Source organism: Phyllobates terribilis, unplaced genomic scaffold (assembly GCF_046119375.1).
Source record: "Phyllobates terribilis strain yellow unplaced genomic scaffold, ASM4611937v1 Scaffold_3__8_contigs__length_932513732, whole genome shotgun sequence".
Taxonomy (NCBI): Eukaryota; Metazoa; Chordata; class Amphibia; order Anura; family Dendrobatidae; genus Phyllobates; species Phyllobates terribilis.
In genome coordinates this window covers 646,399,729-646,422,456 of record NW_027362763.1, presented here as the reverse complement: position 1 = coordinate 646,422,456, position 22,728 = coordinate 646,399,729, and the positions used below count along the sequence as shown (strand labels likewise).

Below are 22,728 nucleotides of genomic sequence, written 5' to 3'. Positions count from 1 at the left end.
CAGCTCCCCTAGAGATACATTATACATTATACCTGAAGTAACCACTAGTGGGAGCTCACCGCACACAGTGTATACAGCTCCCTTAGAGATACATTATGCATTCTACCTGCAGTCACTACTAGGGGGAGCTCACAGCACATAGTGTATACAGCTCCCATAGAGATACATTATACATGATACCTGAAGTCACCACTAGTGGGAGCTCACAGCACACAGTGTATACAGCTCCCATAGAGATGCATTATACATTATACCTGAAGTCACCACTAGTGGGAGCTCACAGCACACAGGTTATACAGCTCCCATAGAGATACATTATACATTATACCTGCAGTCACCACTAGGGGGAGCTCACAGCACACAGTGTATACAGCTCCCATAGAGATACATTATACATTATACCTGAAGTCACCACTGGTGGGAGCTAACAGCACACAGGGTATACAGCTTCCATAGAGATACATTATACATTGTACCTGCAGTCACCACTAGGAGGAGCTCACAGCACACAGTGTATACAGCTCCCATAGAGATACATTATACATTATACCTGAATTCACCACTAGTGGGAGCTCAGAGCACACAGTGTATACAGCTCCCATAGGGATACATTAGACATTCTACCTGCAGTCACCACTAGGAGGAGCTCACAGCACACAGTGTATACAGCTCCCATAGAGATACATTATACATTGTACCTGCAGTCACCTCTAGGAGGAGCTCACAGTACACAGTGTATACAGCTCCCATAGAGATACATTATACATTGTACCTGCAGTCACCACTAGGAGGAGCTCACAGCACACAGTGTATACAGCTCCCATAGAGATACATTATACATTGTACCTGCAGTCACCATTAGGAGGAGCTCATAGCACACAGTGTATACAGCTACCATAGAGATACATTATACATTGTACCTGCAGTCACCACTAGGAGGAGCTCACAGCACACAGTGTATACAGCTCCCATAGAGATACATTATACATTGTACCTGCAGTCACCACTAGGAGGAGCTCACAGCACACAGTGTATACAGCTCCCATAGAGATACATTATACATTATACCTGAAGTCACCACTAGTGGGAGCTCACAGCACACAGTGTATACAGCTCCCATAGAGATACATTATACATTATACCTGAAGTGACCACTAGTGGGAGCTCACAGCACACAGTGTATACAGCTCCCATAGAGATATATTATACTTTCTACCTGCAGTCGCAACTAGGAGTAGCTCACAGCACACCGTGTATACAGCTCCCATAGACATACATTATACATTCTACCTGCAGTCACCACTAGGGGGAGCTCACAGCACACAGTGTATACAGCTCTCATAGAGATACATTATACATTCTACCTGCATTCACCACTAGGGGGAGATCACAGCACACAGTGTATACAGCTCCCATAGAGATACATTATACATACTACCTGCAGTCACCACTAGGAGGAGCTCACAGCACACAGTGTATACAGCTCCCATAGAGATACATTATACATTATACCTGAAGTCACCACTAGCGGGAGCTCACCGCACACAGTGTATACAGCTCCCTTAGAGATACATTATACATTCTACCTGCAGTCACTACTAGGGTGAGCTCACAGCACACAGTGTATACAGTTCCCATAGAGATACATTATACATTATACCTGCAGTCACCACTAGGGGGAGCTCACAGCACACAGTGTATACAGCTCCTATAGAGATACAATATACATTATCCCTGAAGTCACCACTAGTGGGAGCTCACAGCCCACAGGGTATACAGCTCCCATAGAGATACAATATACATTCTACCTGCAGTCACCACTAGGAGGAGCTCACAGCACACAGTGTATACAGCTCCCATAGAGATACATTATACATTATATCTGCAGTCACCACTAGGAGGAGCTCACAGCACACAGTGTATACAGCTCCCATAGAGATACATTATACATTGTACCTGCAGTCACCACTAGGAGGAGCTCACAGCACACAGTGTATACAGCTCCCATAGAGATGCATTATGCATTATACCTGAAGTCACCACTAGGAGGAGCTCACAGCACACAGTGTATACAGCTCCCATAGAGATACATTATACATTCTACCTGCAGTCACTACTAGGGGGAGCTCACAGCACACAATGTATACAGCTCCCATAGAGATACATTATACATTCTACCTACAGTCACCACTAGGAGTAGCTTACAGCACACAGGGTATACAGCTCCCCTAGAGATACATTATACATTCTACCTACAGTCACCACTAGGAGGAGCTCAAAGCACACAGTGTATACAGCTCCCATAGAGATATATTATACTTTCTACCTGCAGTCACCACTAGGAGGAGTTCACAGCACACAGGGTATACAGCTCCCATAGAGATACATTATACATTATACCTGCAGTCACCACTAGGGGGAGCTCACAGCACACAGTGTATACAGCTCCCATAGAGATACATTATAGATTATACCTGCAGTCACCACTAGGGGGAGCTCACAGCACACAGTGTATACAGCTCCCATAGAGATACATTATACATTCTACCTGCAGTCACCACTAGGAGGAGCTCACAGCACACAGTGTATACAGCTCCCCTAGAGATACATTATACATTATACCTGAAGTAACCACTAGTGGGAGCTCACCGCACACAGTGTATACAGCTCCCTTAGAGATACATTATGCATTCTACCATCATCCACCACTAGGGGGAGCTCACAGCACATAGTGTATACAGCTCCCATAGAGATACATTATACATGATACCTGAAGTCACCACTAGTGGGAGCTCACAGCACACAGTGTATACAGCTCCCATAGAGATACATTATACATTATACCTGAAGTCACCACTAGTGGGAGCTCACAGCACACAGGTTATACAGCTCCCATAGAGATACATTATACCTGCAGTCACCACTAGGGGGAGCTCACAGCACACAGTGTATACAGCTCCCATAGAGATACATTATACATTATACCTGAAGTCACCACTAGTGGGAGCTCACAGCACACAGGGTATACAGCTTCCATAGAGATACATTATACATTGTACCTGCAGTCACCACTAGGAGGAGCTCACAGCACACAGTGTATACAGCTCCCATAGAGATACATTATACATTATACCTGAATTCACCACTAATGGGAGCTCAGAGCACACAGTGTATACAGCTCCCATAGAGATACATTAGACATTCTACCTGCAGTCACCACTAGGAGGAGCTCACAGCACACAGTGTATACAGCTCCCATAGAGATACATTATACATTGTACCTGCAGTCACCACTAGGAGGAGCTCACAGCACACAGTGTATACAGCTCCCATAGAGATGCATTATGCATTATACCTGAAGTCACCACTAGGAGGAGCTCACAGCACACAGTGTATACAGCTCCCATAGAGATACATTATACATTCTACCTGCAGTCACTACTAGGGGGAGCTCACAGCACACAGTGTATACAGCTCCCATAGAGATACATTATACATTCTACCTACAGTCACCACTAGGAGTAGCTTACAGCACACAGGGTATACAGCTCCCCTAGAGATACATTATACATTCTACCTACAGTCACCACTAGGAGGAGCTCAAAGCACACAGTGTATACAGCTCCCATAGAGATATATTATACTTTCTACCTGCAGTCACCACTAGGAGGAGTTCACAGCACACAGGGTGTACAGCTCCCATAGAGATACATTATACATTATACCTGCAGTCACCACTAGGGGGAGCTCACAGCACACAGTGTATACAGCTCCCATAGAGATACATTATAGATTCTACCTGCAGTCACCACTAGGGGGAGCTCACAGCACACAGTGTATACAGCTCCCATAGAGATACATTATACATTCTACCTGCAGTCACCACTAGGAGGAGCTCACAGCACACAGTGTATACAGCTCCCCTAGAGATACATTATACATTATACCTGAAGTAACCACTAGTGGGAGCTCACCGCACACAGTGTATACAGCTCCCTTAGAGATACATTATGCATTCTACCTGCAGTCACTACTAGGGGGAGCTCACAGCACATAGTGTATACAGCTCCCATAGAGATACATTATACATGATACCTGAAGTCACCACTAGTGGGAGCTCACAGCACACAGTGTATACAGCTCCCATAGAGATGCATTATACATTATACCTGAAGTCACCACTAGTGGGAGCTCACAGCACACAGGTTATACAGCTCCCATAGAGATACATTATACATTATACCTGCAGTCACCACTAGGGGGAGCTCACAGCACACAGTGTATACAGCTCCCATAGAGATACATTATACATTATACCTGAAGTCACCACTAGTGGGAGCTAACAGCACACAGGGTATACAGCTTCCATAGAGATACATTATACATTGTACCTGCAGTCACCACTAGGAGGAGCTCACAGCACACAGTGTATACAGCTCCCATAGAGATACATTATACATTATACCTGAATTCACCACTAGTGGGAGCTCAGAGCACACAGTGTATACAGCTCCCATAGAGATACATTAGACATTCTACCTGCAGTCACCACTAGGAGGAGCTCACAGCACACAGTGTATACAGCTCCCATAGAGATACATTATACATTGTACCTGCAGTCACCTCTAGGAGGAGCTCACAGTACACAGTGTATACAGCTCCCATAGAGATACATTATACATTGTACCTGCAGTCACCACTAGGAGGAGCTCACAGCACACAGTGTATACAGCTCCCATAGAGATACATTATACATTGTACCTGCAGTCACCATTAGGAGGAGCTCATAGCACACAGTGTATACAGCTACCATAGAGATACATTATACATTGTACCTGCAGTCACCACTAGGAGGAGCTCACAGCACACAGTGTATACAGCTCCCATAGAGATACATTATACATTGTACCTGCAGTCACCACTAGGAGGAGCTCACAGCACACAGTGTATACAGCTCCCATAGAGATACATTATACATTATACCTGAAGTCACCACTAGTGGGAGCTCACAGCACACAGTGTATACAGCTCCCATAGAGATACATTATACATTATACCTGAAGTGACCACTAGTGGGAGCTCACAGCACACAGTGTATACAGCTCCCATAGAGATATATTATACTTTCTACCTGCAGTCGCAACTAGGAGGAGCTCACAGCACACCGTGTATACAGCTCCCATAGACATACATTATACATTCTACCTGCAGTCACCACTAGGGGGAGCTCACAGCACACAGTGTATACAGCTCTCATAGAGATACATTATACATTCTACCTGCATTCACCACTAGGGGGAGATCACAGCACACAGTGTATACAGCTCCCATAGAGATACATTATACATACTACCTGCAGTCACCACTAGGAGGAGCTCACAGCACACAGTGTATACAGCTCCCATAGAGATACATTATACATTATACCTGAAGTCACCACTAGCGGGAGCTCACCGCACACAGTGTATACAGCTCCCTTAGAGATACATTATACATTCTACCTGCAGTCACTACTAGGGTGAGCTCACAGCACACAGTGTATACAGTTCCCATAGAGATACATTATACATTATACCTGCAGTCACCACTAGGGGGAGCTCACAGCACACAGTGTATACAGCTCCTATAGAGATACAATATACATTATCCCTGAAGTCACCACTAGTGGGAGCTCACAGCCCACAGGGTATACAGCTCCCATAGAGATACAATATACATTCTACCTGCAGTCACCACTAGGAGGAGCTCACAGCACACAGTGTATACAGCTCCCATAGAGATACATTATACATTATATCTGCAGTCACCACTAGGAGGAGCTCACAGCACACAGTGTATACAGCTCCCATAGAGATACATTATACATTCTACCTTCAGTCACCACTAGGAGGAGCTCACAGCACACAGTGTATACAGCTCACATAGAGATACATTATACATTCTACCTGCAGTCACCACTAGGGGGAGCTCACAGCACACAGTGTATACAGCTCCAATAGAGATACATTATACATTATACCTGAAGTCACCACTAGTTGGAGCTCACAGCACACAATGTATACAGCTCCCATAGAGATAAATTATACATTTTAACTGAAGTGACCACTAGTGGGAGCTCACAGCACACAGTGTATACTGCTCCCATAGAGATATATTATACTTTCTACCTGCAGTCACCACTAGGAGGAGCTCACAGCATACAGGGTATACAGCTCCCAAAGAGATACATTATACATTATACCTGCATTCACCACTAGGGGGAGCTCACAGCACACAGTGTATACAGCTCCCATAGAAATACATTATACATTCTACCTGCAGTCACCACTAGGAGGAGCTCACAGCACACAGTGTATACAGCTCCCATAGAGATACATTATACATTCTACCTGCAGTCACCACTAGGAGGAGCTCATAGCACACAGTGTATACAGCTCACATAGAGATACATTATACATTCTACCTGCAGTCACCACTAGGGGGAGCTCACAGCACACAGTGTATACAGCTCCAATAGAGATACATTATACATTATACCTGAAGTCACCACTAGTGTGAGCTCACAGCACACAGTGTATACAGCTCCCATAGAGATAAATTATACATTATACCTGAAGTGACCACTAGTGGGAGCTCACAGCACACATTGTATACAGCTCCCATAGAGATATATTATACTTTCTACCTGCAGTCACCACTAGGAGGAGCTCACAGCATACAGAGTATACAGCTCCCAAAGAGATACATTATACATTATACTTGCATTCACCACTAGGGGGAGCTCACAGCACACAGTGTATACAGCTCCCATAGAAATACATTATACATTCTACCTGCAGTCACCACTAGGAGGAGCTCACAGCACACAGTGTATACAGCTCCCATAGAGATACATTATACATTATACCTGAAGTCACCACTAGTGGGAGCTCACAGCACAAAGTGTATACAGCTCCCATAGAGATACATTATACATTGTACCTGCAGTCACCACTAGGAGGAGCTCACAGCACACAGTGTATACAGCTCCCATAGAGATACATTATACATTATACCTGAAGTCACAACTAGTGGGAGCTCACAGCACACAGTGTATACAGCTCCCATAGAGATACATTATACATTATATCTGCAGTCACCACTAGGAGGAGCTCACAGCACACAGGGCATACAGCTCCCATAGAGATACATTATACATTATACCTGCAGTCACCATTAGGGGGAGCTCACAGCACACAGTGTATACAGCTCCCATATAGAAACATTATACATTCTACCTGCAGTCACCACTAGGAGGAGCTCACAGCACACAGTGTACACAGCTCCCATAGAAATACATTATACATTCTACCTGCAGTCACCACTAGGAGGAGCTCACAGCACACAGTGTATACAGCTCCCATAGAGATACATTATACATTCTACCTGCAGTCACCACTAGGAGGAGCTCACAGCACAGTGTATACAGCTCCCATAGAGATACATTATACATTCTACCTGCAGTCACCACTAGGAGGAGCTCACAGCACACAGTGTATACAGCTCCCATAGACATACATTATGCATTCTACCTGCAGTCACCACTAGTGGGAGCTCACAGCACACAGTGTATACAGTTCCCATAGAGATACATTATACATTATACCTGAAGTCACCACTATTGAGAGCTCACAGCACAGTGTATACAGCTCCCATAGAGATACATTATACATTCTACCTGCAGTCACCACTAGGAGGAGCTCACAGCACACAGTGTATACAGCTCCCATAGAGATAAATAATACATTATACCTGAAGTCACCACTAGTGGGAGCTCACAGCACACAGTGTACACAGCTCCCATAGAGATACATGATACATTCTACCTACAGTCACCACTAGGAGGAGCTCACAGCACACAGGGTATACAGCTCCCATAGAGATACATTAAACATTCTACCTACAGTCACCACTAGGAGGAGCTCACAGCACACAGGGTATACAGCTCCCATAGAAAATCATTATACATTATACCTGCAGTCACCACTAGGGGGAGCTCACAGCACACAGTGTATACAGCTCCCATAGCTATATATTATACTTTCTACCTGCAGTCACCACTAGGAGGAGCTCACAGCACACAGGGTATACAGCTCCCATAGAGATACATTATACATTATACCTGCAGTCACCACGTGCGGAGAGCGCGACCAATCAGTGATCTTGGCGCTAAAGTTAAATACCGCTCTGCTGATTGGTCGCGGCCGCTGCCCGCGACCAATCACTGATTTGGGAGCCAAATTTAAATATCGGCCGCGACCAATCAGTACAGCGGTGTTTAAATGTGGAGCCAAGATCGGTGATTGGTCGCGGCCGATATTTAAATTTGGCGCCCAAATCGGTGATTGGTCGCGGGCACCGGACGATACAGCGATACCGCACTGCATTATGGGACCACCTATTGCCCACCATCGGCTGTTAGCTCCGGACGGGGAGCACAGTAAGTTATCTGATAGCTGACACCTTGTCTGCACGAGTGCTGCACGGACGATACTGCACGCTCCTGCATTATGGGACCACCTATAGCCCACCATCAGCTGCAAGCCTAGGACAGGGAGCACAGTAAGTAATCTGATAGCTGACACCTTGTCTGCACGAGTGCTGCACGGACGATACTGCATGCTCCTGCATTACGGGACCACCTATTGCCGACCATCAGCTGTCAGGTCCGGACGGGGAGCACAGTAAGTAATCTGATAGCTGACACCTTGTCTGCACGAACAATACTGCATGCTCCTGCATTACGGGACCACCTATTGCCCACCATCAGCTGTCACCTCCGGACGGGGAGCACAGTAAGTAATCTGATAGCTGACACCTTGTCTGCACGAGTGCTGCACGGACGATACTGCACTGCATTACAGGACCACCTATTGCCCACCATCAGCTGTCAGCTCCGGACGGGGAGCACAGTAAGTAATCTGATAGCTGACACCTTGTCTGCACGAACAATACTGCATGCTCCTGCATTACGGGACCACCTATTGCCCACCATCAGCTGTCAGCCTCAGACAGGGAGCACAGGAAGTAATCTGATAGCTGACACCTTGTCTGCACGAACAATACTGCATGCTCCTGCATTACAGGACCACCTATTGACCACCATCAGCTGTCAGCTCCGGACGGGGAGCACAGTAAGTAATCTGATAGCTGACACTTTGTCTGCATGAGTGCTGCACGGACGATACTGCACCCTCCTGAATTATGGGACTACTTATAACCCACCATCAGCTGTCAGCTCCGGACGGGGAGCACAGTAAGTAATCTGATAGCTGACACCTTGTCTGTACGAACAATACTGCATGTTCCTGCATTACGGGACCACCTATTTCCCACCATCAGCTGTCAGCCTCGGACGGGGAGCACAGTAAGTAATCTGATAGCTGACACCTTGTCTGCACGAGTGATACACTACGCACTTGCATTATGGGACCACCTATAGCCCACCATCGACTGTCAGCTCCGGTCAGCGAGCACAGTAAGTAATCTGATAGCTGACACCTTGTCTGTACAAACAATACTGCATGTTCCTGCATTACGGGACCACCTATTTCCCACCATCAGCTGTCAGCCTCGGACGGGGAGCACAGTAAGTAATCTGATAGCTGACACCTTGTCTGCACGAGTGCTTCACGAACGATACTGCACTACATTACGGGACCACCTATTGCCCACCATCAGTTGTCAGCTCAGGTCAGCGAGCACAGGAAGTAATCTGATAGCGGACACCTTGTCTGCACGAGTGCTGCACGGACGGTACTGCACGCTCCTGCATTACGGGACCACCTATTGCCCATCATCAGCTGTCAGCTCCGGTCATCGAGCACTGTAAGTAATCTGATAGCTGACACCTTGTCTGCACGGACGGTACTGCACGCTCCTGCAATACGGGACCACCTATTGCCCACCATCAGCTGTCAGCTCCGGATGATATTACATTAACCCTTGAGCTGACGTCTGGCTGCACTAGGGCTTTGTAACTGCGCAATAGGATTTTCCTTTATGAAAAATAACATCTGGACATCCACCATTTGCCATTATATTTGAGCAGCTTTAGGACTCTTGAACGATATACTGATGACTAAACATCATTATGGACTGGTTTTAACCCTGTGCTCTGCTATTTATTGGACTCTTTGTGAATTTGTGCTGTAACTTGTGCTGATTATTATCACTTTGTTTTTTAATATCATGCTGCCATTTTGCCCTTTGAGTTTAGCATTTTTATTTATTAATTTTTTGTGTCCATATACTTTACCATATTGTAAGTAGCGCGATAGATTCATTTTTTACCTAAATACTCTTAGTAAGCACCTGTACACACCAGTTTTCTGTTTTGGATGTACCGGTCAGTTTTTTTGTTTAAAGCTTATCCCTAAACCTAGCCCTTAGCCTAGCGTCAATCCAAGTCCTAACAGTAACCTATTACCCTAAACCTAGCCCTTAGCCTAGCCCCAATCCAAGTCCTAACAGTAACCTATTGCCCTAAACCTAGCCCTTAGCCTAGCCCCAATCCAAGCCCTAACAGTAACCTATTACGTTAAACCTAGCCCTTAGCCTAGCCCCAATCCAAGCCCTAACAGTAACCTATTACCCTAAACCTAGCCCTTAGCCTAGCCCAAATCCAAGTCCTAACAGTAACCTATTACCCTAAACCTAGCCCTTAGCCTAGCCCCAATCCAAGTCCTAACAGTAACCTATTACCCTAAACCTAGCCCTTAGCCTAGCCCCAATCCAAGTCCTAAAACTAACCTATTACCCTAAACCTAGCCCTTAGCCTAGCCCCAATCCAAGTCCTAAAACTAACCTATTACCCTAAACCTAGCCCTTAGCCTAGCCCCAATCCAAGTCCTAACAGTAACCTATTACCCTAAACCTAGCCCTTAGCCTAGCCCCAATCCAAGTCCTAAAACTAACCTATTACCCTAAACCTAGCCCTTAGCCTAGCCCCAATCCAAGTCCTAACAGTAACCTATTACCCTAAACCTAGCCCTTAGCCTAGCCCCAATCCAAGCCCTAACAGTAACCTATTACCCTAAACCTAGCCCTTAGCCTAGCCCCAATCCAAGTCCTAACAGTAACCTATTACCCTAAACTAAGGCTGATCCTAAACCGCACTCTGAGCTTCGTAACATTAGGAAAAGGGTCAAATGTAAAAGCTCAGTGACGAATGAAGAAAGTTACAAAGAGAAAACCAGAAAACCTTTCTAAGGACAAACCTGTTCCTCTCCGGTGTAAACATATATGGTGGCGTCACTGCCCCTCGGATTCTGCACTGACAGCCTTCATTCCTCTGACTCCTATAGTGGGATCTGGTGTGTGACCGGAAGTGGATGAACCAGGCAGCGGCCACATTCTTCTTCTTGGGTCTCACAATTGGGTCCCTCATCTGTGGGTTCCTCTCTGACAGGTGAGCTGAAACTTCAGTTCCTGTTTCTAATATCATGTGATCTGCACACCTGCGCTGTCATGTCATGTGATCTGCACACCTGCGCTGTCATGTCATGTGATCTGCACACCTGCGCGGTGATGTCATGTGATCTGCACACCTGCGCTGTGATGTCATGTGATCTGCACACCTGCGCTGTGATGTCATGTGATCTGCACACCTGCGCAGTGATGTCATGTGATCTGCACACCTGCGCAGTGATGTCATGTGATCTGCACACCTGCACTGTGATGTCATGTGATCTGCAAACCTGCGCTGTGATGTCATGTGATCTGCACACCTGCGCTGTGATGTCATGTGATCTGCACACCTGCGCAGTGATGTCATGTGATCTGCACACCTGCGCAGTGATGTCATGTGATCTGCACACCTGCGCAGTGATGTCATGTGATCTGCACACCTGCGCTGTGATGTCATGTTATCTGCACACCTGCACTGTGATGTCATGTGATCTGCACACCTGCACTGTGATGTCATGTGATCTGCTTCTATCTAATGCTCCATTGGTCCAGTTCTAATCTCTACCTGCAGGCGATTCCGGGGTCCTGTCCTGGTTACGACCACAGACTGTGATCTCTGAGCACCGAGTTTGTCGTTTCTGAAGGGTCTGTGATCCCACAAAGTATAAATGTATTGCTATATCTGGATGGCAAGCAATATGGCTGCCATCATGGCTCCCACCAGCCCTGGAGCTTGGCGGCTCTCCTCAGGAGATCAGCGTTGCTCTCTGTGTCCGCCGCTCCCAGTGTCCGCCGCTCTCAGTGGTGTCCGCCGCTCTCAGTGGTGTCCGCCGCTCCCAGTGGGGTCCGCCGCTCCCAGTGGTGTCTGCCGCTCTCTGTGTCCGCCGCTCCCAGTGGTGTCCGCTGCTCTCTGTGTCCGCCGCTCCCAGTGGTGTCCGCCGCTCTCTGTGTACGCCGCTCCTAGTGGTGTCCGCCGCTCCCAGTGGTGTCCGCCGCTCTCTGTGTCCACCGCTCCCAGTAGTGTACGCTGCTCCCAGTGGTGTCCGCCGCTCTCTGTGTCCACCGCTCCCAGTAGTGTCCGCCGCTCCCAGTGGTGTTCGCTGTTCCCTGTGGTGTCCGCCGCTCCCAGTGGTGTCCACCGCTCCCAGTGGTGTCCGCCGCTCCCAGTGGTGTCCGCTGCTCTCTGTGTCTGCCGCTCTCTGTGTCTGCCGCTCTCTGTGTCCGCCGCTCCCAGTAGTGTCCGCCGCTCCCAGTGGTGTCTGCCGCTTCCAGTGGTGTCTGCCACTCCCAGTGGTGTCCGCCGCTCCCAGTTGTGTCCGCCGCTCCCAGTGGTGTCCGCCGCTCTCTGTGTCCGCCGCTCCCAGTAGTGTCCGCCGCTCCCAGTGGTATCCGCCGCTCCCAGTGGTGTCTGCCGCTCCTAGTGGTGTCCGCCGCTCTCTGTGTCCGCCGCTCTCTGTGTCCGCCGCTCCCAGTGGTGTCCGCCGCTCCCAGTGGTGTCCGCCGGTCCCAGTGGTGTCCGCCGCTCCCAGTGGTGTCCGCCGCTCCCAGTGGTGTCTGCCGCTCTCAGTGGTGTCTGCTGCTCCCAGTGGTGTCTGCCGCTCCCAGTTGTGTCCGCCGCTCCCAGTTGTGTCCGCCGCTCCCAGTGGTGTCCGCCGCTCCCAGTAGTGTCCACCGCTCCCAGTAGTGTCCGCCGCTCCCAGTGGTGTCTGCCGCTCCCAGTGGTGTCTGCCGCTCCCAGTGGTGTCCGCCGCTCCCAGTGGTGTCTGCCGCTCCCAGTGGTGTCCGCCGCTTTCTGTGTCCGCCGCTCCCAGTGGTGTCCGCCGGTCCCAGTGGTGTCCGCCGGTCCCAGTGGTGTCTGCCGCTCCCAGTGGTGTCCACCGCTCCCAGTGGTGTCCGCCGCTCCCAGTGGTGTCTGCCGCTCCCAGTGGTGTCTGCCGCTCCCAGTGGTGTCCGCCGCTCCCAGTGGTGTCTGCCGCTCCCAGTGGTGTCCGCCGCTTTCTGTGTCCGCCGCTCCCAGTGGTGTCCGCCTCTCCCAGTGGTGTCCGCCGGTCCCAGTGGTGTCTGCCGCTCCCAGTGGTGTCCGCCGCTCCCAGTGGTGTCCGCCGCTCTCTGTGTCCGCCGCTCCCAGTGGTGTCTGCCGCTCCCAGTGGTGTCTGCCGCTCTCTGTGTCCGCCGCTCCCAGTAGTGTCCGCCGCTCCCAGTGGTGTCCGCCGCTCCCATTGGTGTCTGCCGCTCTCAGTGGTGTCTGCTGCTCCCAGTGGTGTCCGCCGCTCCCAGTGGTGTCCGCCGCTCTCAGTGGTGTCTGCCACTCCCAGTGGTGTCTGCCGCTCTCTGTGTCCGCCGCTCCCAGTAGTGTCCGCCGCTCCCAGTGGTGTCCGCCGCTCCCAGTGGTGTCCGCCGCTTCCAGTGGTGTCCGCCGCTCCCAGTGGTGTCCGCCGCTCTCAGTGGTGTCCGCCGCTCCAAGTGGTGTCTGCCGCTCCCAGTGGTGTCCGCCGCTCTGTGTGTCCGCCGCTCCCAGTGGTGTCCGCCGCTCCCAGTGGTGTCCGCCGCTCCCAGTGGTGTCTGCCGCTCCCAGTGGTGTCTGCCGCTCCCAGTGGTGTCCGCCGCTCTCTGTGTCCACTGCTCTTAGTTTCTGTGTCTTCTTCAGGTTTGGACGGAGGAAGATTCTGCTGGTTTCCTTCCTGGTGAGCGCGGTGTTTGGCGTGATGTCTGCGCTCTCCGTCTCCTACATCATGTTCTCCATCTGTCGGCTGCTCTGCGGTGTGGGTCTCATGGGGATGACGCTAATCTCCATCACTCTGGGTGCGTTCAGTTACTGTTAGCGAGAACATGGGGCGCTGGCAGCGATCTCCGGCATCTGATGGCGCTATTCTTTCCCAGATCCTGAGTCACCGCAGGTCGGGCCCCTCTTCTGGGGCAGGGGCATGGCCTGATGGACGGACATCGTCTAATGTCTACAGCAGGACCGCCAACTTGACTAGATGATATTTGTTACGGACACATTGTACAGTGGCTACGGAAAGTATTCAGACCCCTTTACATTTTTCACTCTTTGTTTCATTGCAGCCATTTGGTAAATTCTAAAAAGTCCATTTTTTTCTCATTAGAGTCCACTCTGCACCCCATCCTGACTGAAAAAAGCAGAAATGTAGAAATTTTTGCAAATTTATTAAAAAAGAAAAACTGAAATCTCACATGGTCATAAGTATTCAGACCCTTTGCTCAGACACTCATATGTAAGTCACATGCTGTCCATTTCCTTGTGATCCTCCTTGAGATGGTTCTACTTCTTCATTGGAGTCCAGCTGTGTTTAATTAAACTGATAGGACTTGATTTGGAAAGGCACACACCTGTCTATATAAGACCTCACAGCTCACAGTGCATGTCAGACCAAATGAGAATCATCAGCTCGAAGGAACTGCCCATGGAGCTCAGAGACAGAATTGTGGCAAGGCACAGATCTGGCCAAGGTTACAAAAGAATTTCTGCATTACTCAAGGTTCCTAAGAGCACAGTGGCCTCCATAATCCTTAAATAGAAGAAGTTTGGGACCACCAGAAGTCTTCCTAGACCTGGCTGTCCAGCCAAACTGAGCAATCGTGGGAGAAGAGCCTTGGTGAGAGAGGTAAAGAAGAACCCCAAGATCACTGTGTCTGAGCTCCAGAGATGCAGTAGGGAGATGGGAGAAAGTTCCACAAAGTTAACTATCACTGCAGCCCTCCACCAGTCGGGCCTTTATGGCAGAGTGGCCTGACGGAAGCCTCTCCTCAATGTAAAACATATGAAACCCCGCATAGAGTTTTCTCAAAAACACATGAAAGACTCCCAGACTATGAGAAATAAGATTCTCTGGTCTGATGAGACGAAGATAGAACTTTTTGGTGACAATTCTAAGCGGTATGTGTGGAGAAAACCAGGCACTGCTCATCACCTGCCCAATACAATCCCAACAGTGAAACATGGTGGTGGCAGCATCATGCTATGGGGTGTTTTTCAGCTGCAGGGACAGGACGATTGGTTGCAATTGAAGGAAACATGAATGTGGCCAAGTACCGAGATATCCTGGATGAAAACCTCTTCCAGAGTGCTCTGGACCTCAGACTTGGCCGAAGGTTCACCTTCCAACAATACAATGACCCTAAGCACACAGCTAAAATAACAAAGGAGTGGCTTCAGAACAACTCTGTGACCATTCTTGACTGGCCCAGCCAGAGCCCTGACCTTAACCCAATTGAGCATCTCTGGAGAGACCTGAAAATGGCTGTCCACCAACGTTCACCATCCAACCTGACGGAACTGGAGAGGATCTGCCAGGAAGAATGGCCGAGGATCCCCAAATCCAGGTGTGAAAAACTTGTTGCGTCATTCCCAAGAAGACTCATGGCTGTACTAGCTCAAAAGGGGGCTTCTACTCGATACTGATCAAAGGGGCTGAATACTTATGACCAGGTGATATTTCAGTTTCTCTTTTTTAATAAATTTGCAAAAATTTCTGTTTTTTCCAGTGAAGATGGGGAGCAGAGTGGACTTTAATGAGAAAACAAATGAACTTTCTAGAATTTACCAAATGGCTGCAATGAAACAAAGAGTGAAAAATTTAAAGGGGTCTGAATACTTTCCGTACCCACTGTAAATCCACATAAATTTTTCTGACATCAGTGATCAGCTGCAGCTCAGAATCCTGACATCGGTGATCAGCTGCAGCTCAGAATCCTGACATCGGTGATCAGCTGCAGCTCAGAATCCTGACATCGGTGATCAGCTGCAGCTCAGAATCCTGACATCGGTGATCAGCTGCAGCTCAGAATCCTGACATCGGTGATCAGCTGCAGCTCAGAATCCTGACATCAGTGATCGGCTGCTGCCCAGAATCCTGACATCAGACGTCGGCCACCGTCTCTGGGAGAATCACAGCCACAATCATGTGTAGAAAAAATCAAGGACGCCTTAAATGTTTTCTTCCGGACAGAACAGAAAAGTCTTCTAATGACCGGTCCTGGGATTTCAGGACGTTGGCTATCCTGGGATTTCGGGACGTTGGCTATCCTGGGATTTCGGGACACAGGCGGTCCTGGGATTTTGGGACACAGGCGGTCCTGGGTTTTCGGGATACAGGCGGTCCTGGGATTTCGGGACGTTGGCTATCCTGGGATTTTGGGACACAGGCGGTCCTGGGATTTCGGGACACAGGCGGTCCTGGGATTTCGGGACACAGGCGGTCCTGGGATTTCGGGACACAGGCGGTCCTGGGATTTCGGGACACAGGCGATCCTGGGATTTCGGGAAGTTGGTGGTCCTGAGATTTCGGAACATCGGTGGTCTTGGGATTTCGGGATGTTGGCGGTCCTGGTCTGTACGTCTGCACAGACGCTTTCAGGGGTCGAGATCTCCAGAGGCAGGATGTCAGTGACCAGGGGGTCCGACAGGCAGTTAGTGAGTGTGGTGGTCAGCTGTGGTCAGTGCAGCAGCGGGAGGAGGCTGGGGACAGTGATGACTATCTGCTGACTGCTGCCTGTCTCCTCGCAGCCCTGGAATGGACGGACGTCACTCATCGGACGTTCTGCGGTACCATCAGCAGCCTGTCGTGGACGGTCGGGTACATGATCCTTGCCTTGTTGGCCTACCTGATAAGAGATTGGCGCTGGCTGCTGCTGGCCGCCACCTCTCCTTGTTTACTCGCTATCGCCTCCTGGTGGTGAGTAGCTGGGACTACTGTGCACATAAGCTACATGCTCATTTCCGCGAAGAGCCGCAGAGGGACACAAGAAGTGGCACATAATAAACACACATAGCCACATATGCGCACCATGACCGGCAGACACCGTGTAATCACCACTTACATGAATCACCCTCTACATTACGTCCTCTGTAGGTGGGTCCCTGAGTCGGCACGATGGCTCCTCACCAAACAAGACGCCACCGCGGCTCACATGTACCTGACCAGGTGCGCAAAGATGAACGGAAGGTCAGAGTTCATCCAGAAGATTTCACCAGAGGTAAAATCCCACAGACACATTGGTGGATTCACCAGACCAGGAGAAAATGCCGCTGCTACGACGTGCAGGATGAAAACGGGCACAGTCTAATCAGCCACCACTAGGGGGAGCTCACAGCACACAGTGTATACAGCTCTCATAGAGATATATTACACATTCTACCAGCAATCACCACTAGGGGGAGCTCACAGCACACAGTGTATACAGCTCTCATAGAGATATATTATACATTCTACCTGCAGTCACCACTAGGAGGAGTTCACAGCACAGAGTGTATACAGCTCCCATAGAGATACATTATACATTATACCTGCAGTCACCACTAGAGGGAGCTCACAGCACACAGTGTATACAGCTCCCATAAAGATACATTATACATTGTACCTGCAGTCACCACTAGGAGGAACTCACAGCACACAGTGTATACAGCTCCCATAGAGATATATTATACATTATACCTGCAGTCACCACTAGGGGGAGCTCACAGCACACAGTGTATACAGTTCCCATAGAGATACATTATACCTGAAGTCACCACTAGTGGGAGCTCGCAGCACACAGGGTATACAGCTCCCATAGAGATACATTATACATTATACCTGAAGTCACCACTAGTGGGAGCTCACAGCACACAGTGTATACAGCTCCCATAGAGATACATTATACATTCTACCTACAGTCACCACTAGGAGGAGCTCACAGCACACAGGGTATACAGCTCCCATAGAGATACATTATACATTATACCTGAAGTCACCACTAGTGGTAGCTCACAGCACACAGGGTATACTGCTCCCATAGAGATACATTATACATTATACCTGAAGTCACCACTAGTGGGAGCTCACAGCACACAGTGTATACAGCTCCCATAGAGATACATTATACATTGTACCTGCAGTCACCACTAGGAGGAGCTCACAGCACACAGTGTATACAGCTCCCATAGCGATACATTCTACATTGTACCTGCAGTCACCACTAGGAGGAGCTCACAGCACACAGTGTATACAGCTCCCATAGAGATACATTATACATTGTACCTGCAGTCACCACTAGGAGGAGCTCACAGTACACAGTGTATACAGCTCCCATAGAGATACACTATACATTGTACCCAAAGGTCTGTATAGTTCTCTACCTGTACAACATGTTCTGTAGTTTTCTACCTGTACTATGTGTACTGTACTGCTCTCTACCTGTACTGTTCTGCTCTCTAACTGTACTACATGTTCTTTTCTGCTCTCTACCTCTACTGCATGTACTACATGTACTGTACTGCTCTCTACCTGTACTACATTTTCTGTTCTCTACCTGTACTATATGTTCTGTTCTCTACCTGTACTATATGCACTGTACTGCTCTCTATCTGTACTATATGTACTGTTCTGCTCTCTACCTGTACTATATGTACTGTTCTGCTCTCTATCTATACTATAAGTACTGTTTTGCTCTCTACCTGTACTACATGTACTTCTCTGCTCTCTACCTGTACTATATGTACTGTTCTGCTGTCTGCATGTGCTATATGAACTGCTTTGTTCACTACCTGAACTAAATGTACTGTTCTACTCTCTACCTCTGCTATGTATACTGTTCAGCTTTTTACCTGTACTATATGTACTGTTCAGTTCTCTACCTGTACTATATGTACTGGTCAGCTCTTTACCTGTACTATATGTACTGTTCTGCTCTCTACCTGTACTATATGTACTGTTCTGCTCTCTACCTGTACTATATGTACTGTTCTGCTCTCTACCTGTACTATATGCACTGTTCTGCTCTCTACCTGTACTATATGTACTGTTCTGCTCTCTACCTGTACTATATGTACTGTTCTGCTCTCTACCTGTACTATATGTACTGTTCTGCTCTCTACCTGTACTCTATGTACTGTTCTGCTCTCTACCTGTACTATATGCACTGTTCTGCTCTCTACCTGTACTATATGTACTGTTCTGCTCTTTACCTGTACTATATGTACTGTTCTGCTCTCTACCTGTACTATATGTACTGTTCTGCTCTCTACCTGTACTATATGTACTGTTCTGCTCTCTACCTGTACTATATGTACTGTTCAGCTCTCTACCTGTACTATATGTACTGTTCTGCTCTCTACCTTTAGTTTATATCCTGATCTTGTCCTATGTACAGATGGAGATTTCCAGCCGCTCTTTCTGTTATTTCTAAAAATGTAAAAGATCTCAAATATAACCATTATTTGTACCTTTTTTTCGGAAAAGAATCCTCTCATGGGGTAAAGATAATTTATCCACTAAAATTGAGTTACATTAATTTCAATTTACAATTGTCTAATGCATATTGTAACCGGAGAGAGCAAGGTAGTGGGGGCTCTACGAGGTAGTGGGGGCTCTACGAGGTAGTGAGGGCTCTACGAGGTATTGGGGGCTCTGCAAGGTAGTGGGGGCTCTACGTGGTAGCGAGGGCTCTATGAGGTAGTGAGGGCTCTACGAGGCATTGGGGGCTCTACGAGGTAGTGGGGGCTCTACGAGGTAGTGAGGGCTCTACGAGGCAGCGAGGGCTCTACGTGGTAGCGAGGGCTCTATGAGGTAGTGAGGGCTCTACGAGGCATTGGGGGCTCTACGAGGTAGTGGGGGCTCTACGAGGTAGTGAGGGCTCTACAAGGTAGTGGGGGCTCTACGAGGTAGTGGGGGCTCTACAAGGTAGTGAGGGCTCTACGAGGTAGTGAGGGCTCTACGAGGTAGTGGGGGCTCTACGAGGTAGTGAGGGCTCTACGAGGTAGTGGGGGCTCTACGAGGTAGTGAGGGCTCTACGAGGTAGTGGGCGCTCTACAAGGTAGTGAGGGCTCTACGAGGTAGTGAGGGCTCTACGAGGTAGTGGGGGCTCTACGAGGGAGTGAGGGCTCTACAAGGTAGTGGGGGCTCTACGAGGTAGCTAGGGCTCTAGGAGGTAGTGAGGGCTCTACGAGGTAGTGGGGGCTCTACGAGGGAGTGAGGGCTCTACAAGGTAGTGGGGGCTCTACGAGGTAGCTAGGGCTCTACGAGGTAGTGGAGGCTCTACGAGGTATTGGCGGCTCTACGAGGTAGTGAGTGCTCTACGAGGTAGTGGGGGCTCTATAAGGTAGTGGGGGCTCTACAAGGTAGTGGGGGCTCTACGAAGGAGTGAGGGCTCTACGAGGTAGTGGGGGCTCTACGAGGTAGCGAGGGCTCTACGAGGTAGTGGGGTCTCTACAAGGTAGGGCGGAGGCCTTGTAATTTCTGATTGCTCTGGAAAGGAAAATGGGGTGTAGTGTAAAGGAATGGTGGTATCAGAAAAATCATCAGAAAACTCGGGTGCTATATACAGGGTGGAAGGGCTTATAGGATTTTTACAGGAAGAAAATGGTAAAGTGGTAAAAAATGATGCTGAGAAGACCGAACTATTAAATTCCTATTTTGCATCAGTTTTCTCTCAGAAAGTAAATGTAACATCAACTGATCTTCACTGTACTATTGAAGGAATAGAAGAATCCACACTATCTATAAACAGAGAGATAGTCAGGGAATATTTAGCTAATATAAATGACTTCAAGTCTCCAGGTCCAGATGAATTACACCCCAGAGTACTGAAGGAGATCGTAGAAGAAAGTTTAGAACCACTCTCCATAATCTTTGGAAATTCTTGGAGAACAGGAGAAGTCCCAGAAGACTGGAGAAGAGCAAATGTTGTCCCTATCTTCAAAAAGGGGAGGAAGATGGATCCCGGGAACTATAGGCCTGTGAGCCTTACTTCTATACCAGGAAAGATCTTTGAATTAATTATTAAACAACATGAATGCAAGTACCTTTATAAGAATGAAGTGATCCAGAGCCAACATGGGTTTGTAGCAAACAAGTCATGCCAGACTAATCTAATTTCCTTCTATGATGGAATCACTGACTGGGTGGATCAGGGAAGCGCAGTAGATATAGTATATCTCAGTTTCAGCAAAGTATTTGATAAAGTATCTCATACTATCCTTATTGAAAAAATGACCAACTATGGAACGGACAAGACAGCGGTTAGGTGGATTCATAACTGGCTCAGTGATCATACTCAAAGAGTGGTAATAAATGGTTGCACATCCATTTGGAAGAGTGTTTCCAGTGGGGACCACAAGGCTCTGTCCACGCCCCAGTGTTGTTAAATATTTTTATTCATTTTCAAGATAAGGGAACTGAAGATAAACTAATCACATCTGCAGATGATGCAAAGCTAGGAGGGATAGCGAACACTGGAGAAGACCGGGAAAGGATTCAGAAGGATCTAGATAAGCTTGAACAATAGGCAGCGACTAATAGAATGGTATTTAACAGGGAGAAATGCAAGATCCTACATCTGGGCAAGAAACATGAAAATTACATCTACAGAATGGGAGGAATAGAACTAAGCAACAGCACGTGTGAAAAAGACTTGGGTATACTAATAGATCACAGACTGCACAGGAGTCAACAGTGTGATGCCGCAGCAAAAAGGCAAACACAATTCTGGGATGTAGTAACAGAAGCATACCGTCTAGATCACGTGAAGTAATTTTCCCCTCTACTCCTCTTTGGTCAGACCTCATCTGGGCACCACAGTTAAAAAAAAATACTTGAAAAACTGGAGCAAGTTCAGAGAAGAGCGACCAGGATGGTGACCGGTCTGCAAACAATGTCCTACGAGGAACGGTTAGAGGATCTGGGAATGTTTAGCTTGCAAAAAAGAAGACAGAGGAAACTTAATAGCTGTCTACAAATATCTGAAGGGCTGTCACACTGTAGAAGGATCATCTTTATTCTCATTTGCACATTGAAACACGAGAAGCAATGGGATGAAATTGAAAGAAGATACAGATTAGATATTAGAAGACACTTTTTGACAAAGAGGGTTGTTGTGACGAAACAGCTTCTAATCGTAATCAGCCAGACGTCTAGATTTGTTAAGCCAAGAGAAATACACTATTGTGTTTGTGTTGACCTTTGAATGTAGGTGTATTTCTCTGGCTGGTCAAGAAGGACAGTGACTTAGTGTTTGGGAACAATGATGTTTGTTACTATGCTAATTGCATATTGTACTAAGCCAGCTAGTTTATTTACAAGAGCAGGTGGATTAGCTCAAACAATGAGACCTGATCCCTGCACCTTTCCCCCAACCTGCGACTAATGATCTTAGCCACATATGTAAATATAAAAAGGGTTTTCTATTCTGCTGCAAACAGAATGGTAGCATGGCTTTATCCAGAGAGACACAGATTTGGATTCTACAGGATTCCGGCCTAAGGGTACAAGGCCCTGACTGGAA

At 48.1% G+C, this 22,728-nt stretch overlaps 1 protein-coding gene across 1 annotated transcript in view; it reads left to right on the top strand.

Annotated features, from left to right (window-relative positions):
• SLC22A7 (solute carrier family 22 member 7) overlaps nt 1-22,728 on the top strand; it is a 246,886-nt gene that overhangs the window by 73,801 nt on the left and 150,357 nt on the right. The window contains exons 2-5 of the mRNA XM_073673276.1: nt 11,346-11,449; nt 14,096-14,250; nt 16,976-17,144; nt 17,322-17,445. Of these exons, the coding sequence (XP_073529377.1) occupies nt 11,346-11,449; nt 14,096-14,250; nt 16,976-17,144; nt 17,322-17,445 (552 nt within the window). The remainder of the gene's footprint in view (nt 1-11,345; nt 11,450-14,095; nt 14,251-16,975; nt 17,145-17,321; nt 17,446-22,728) is intronic.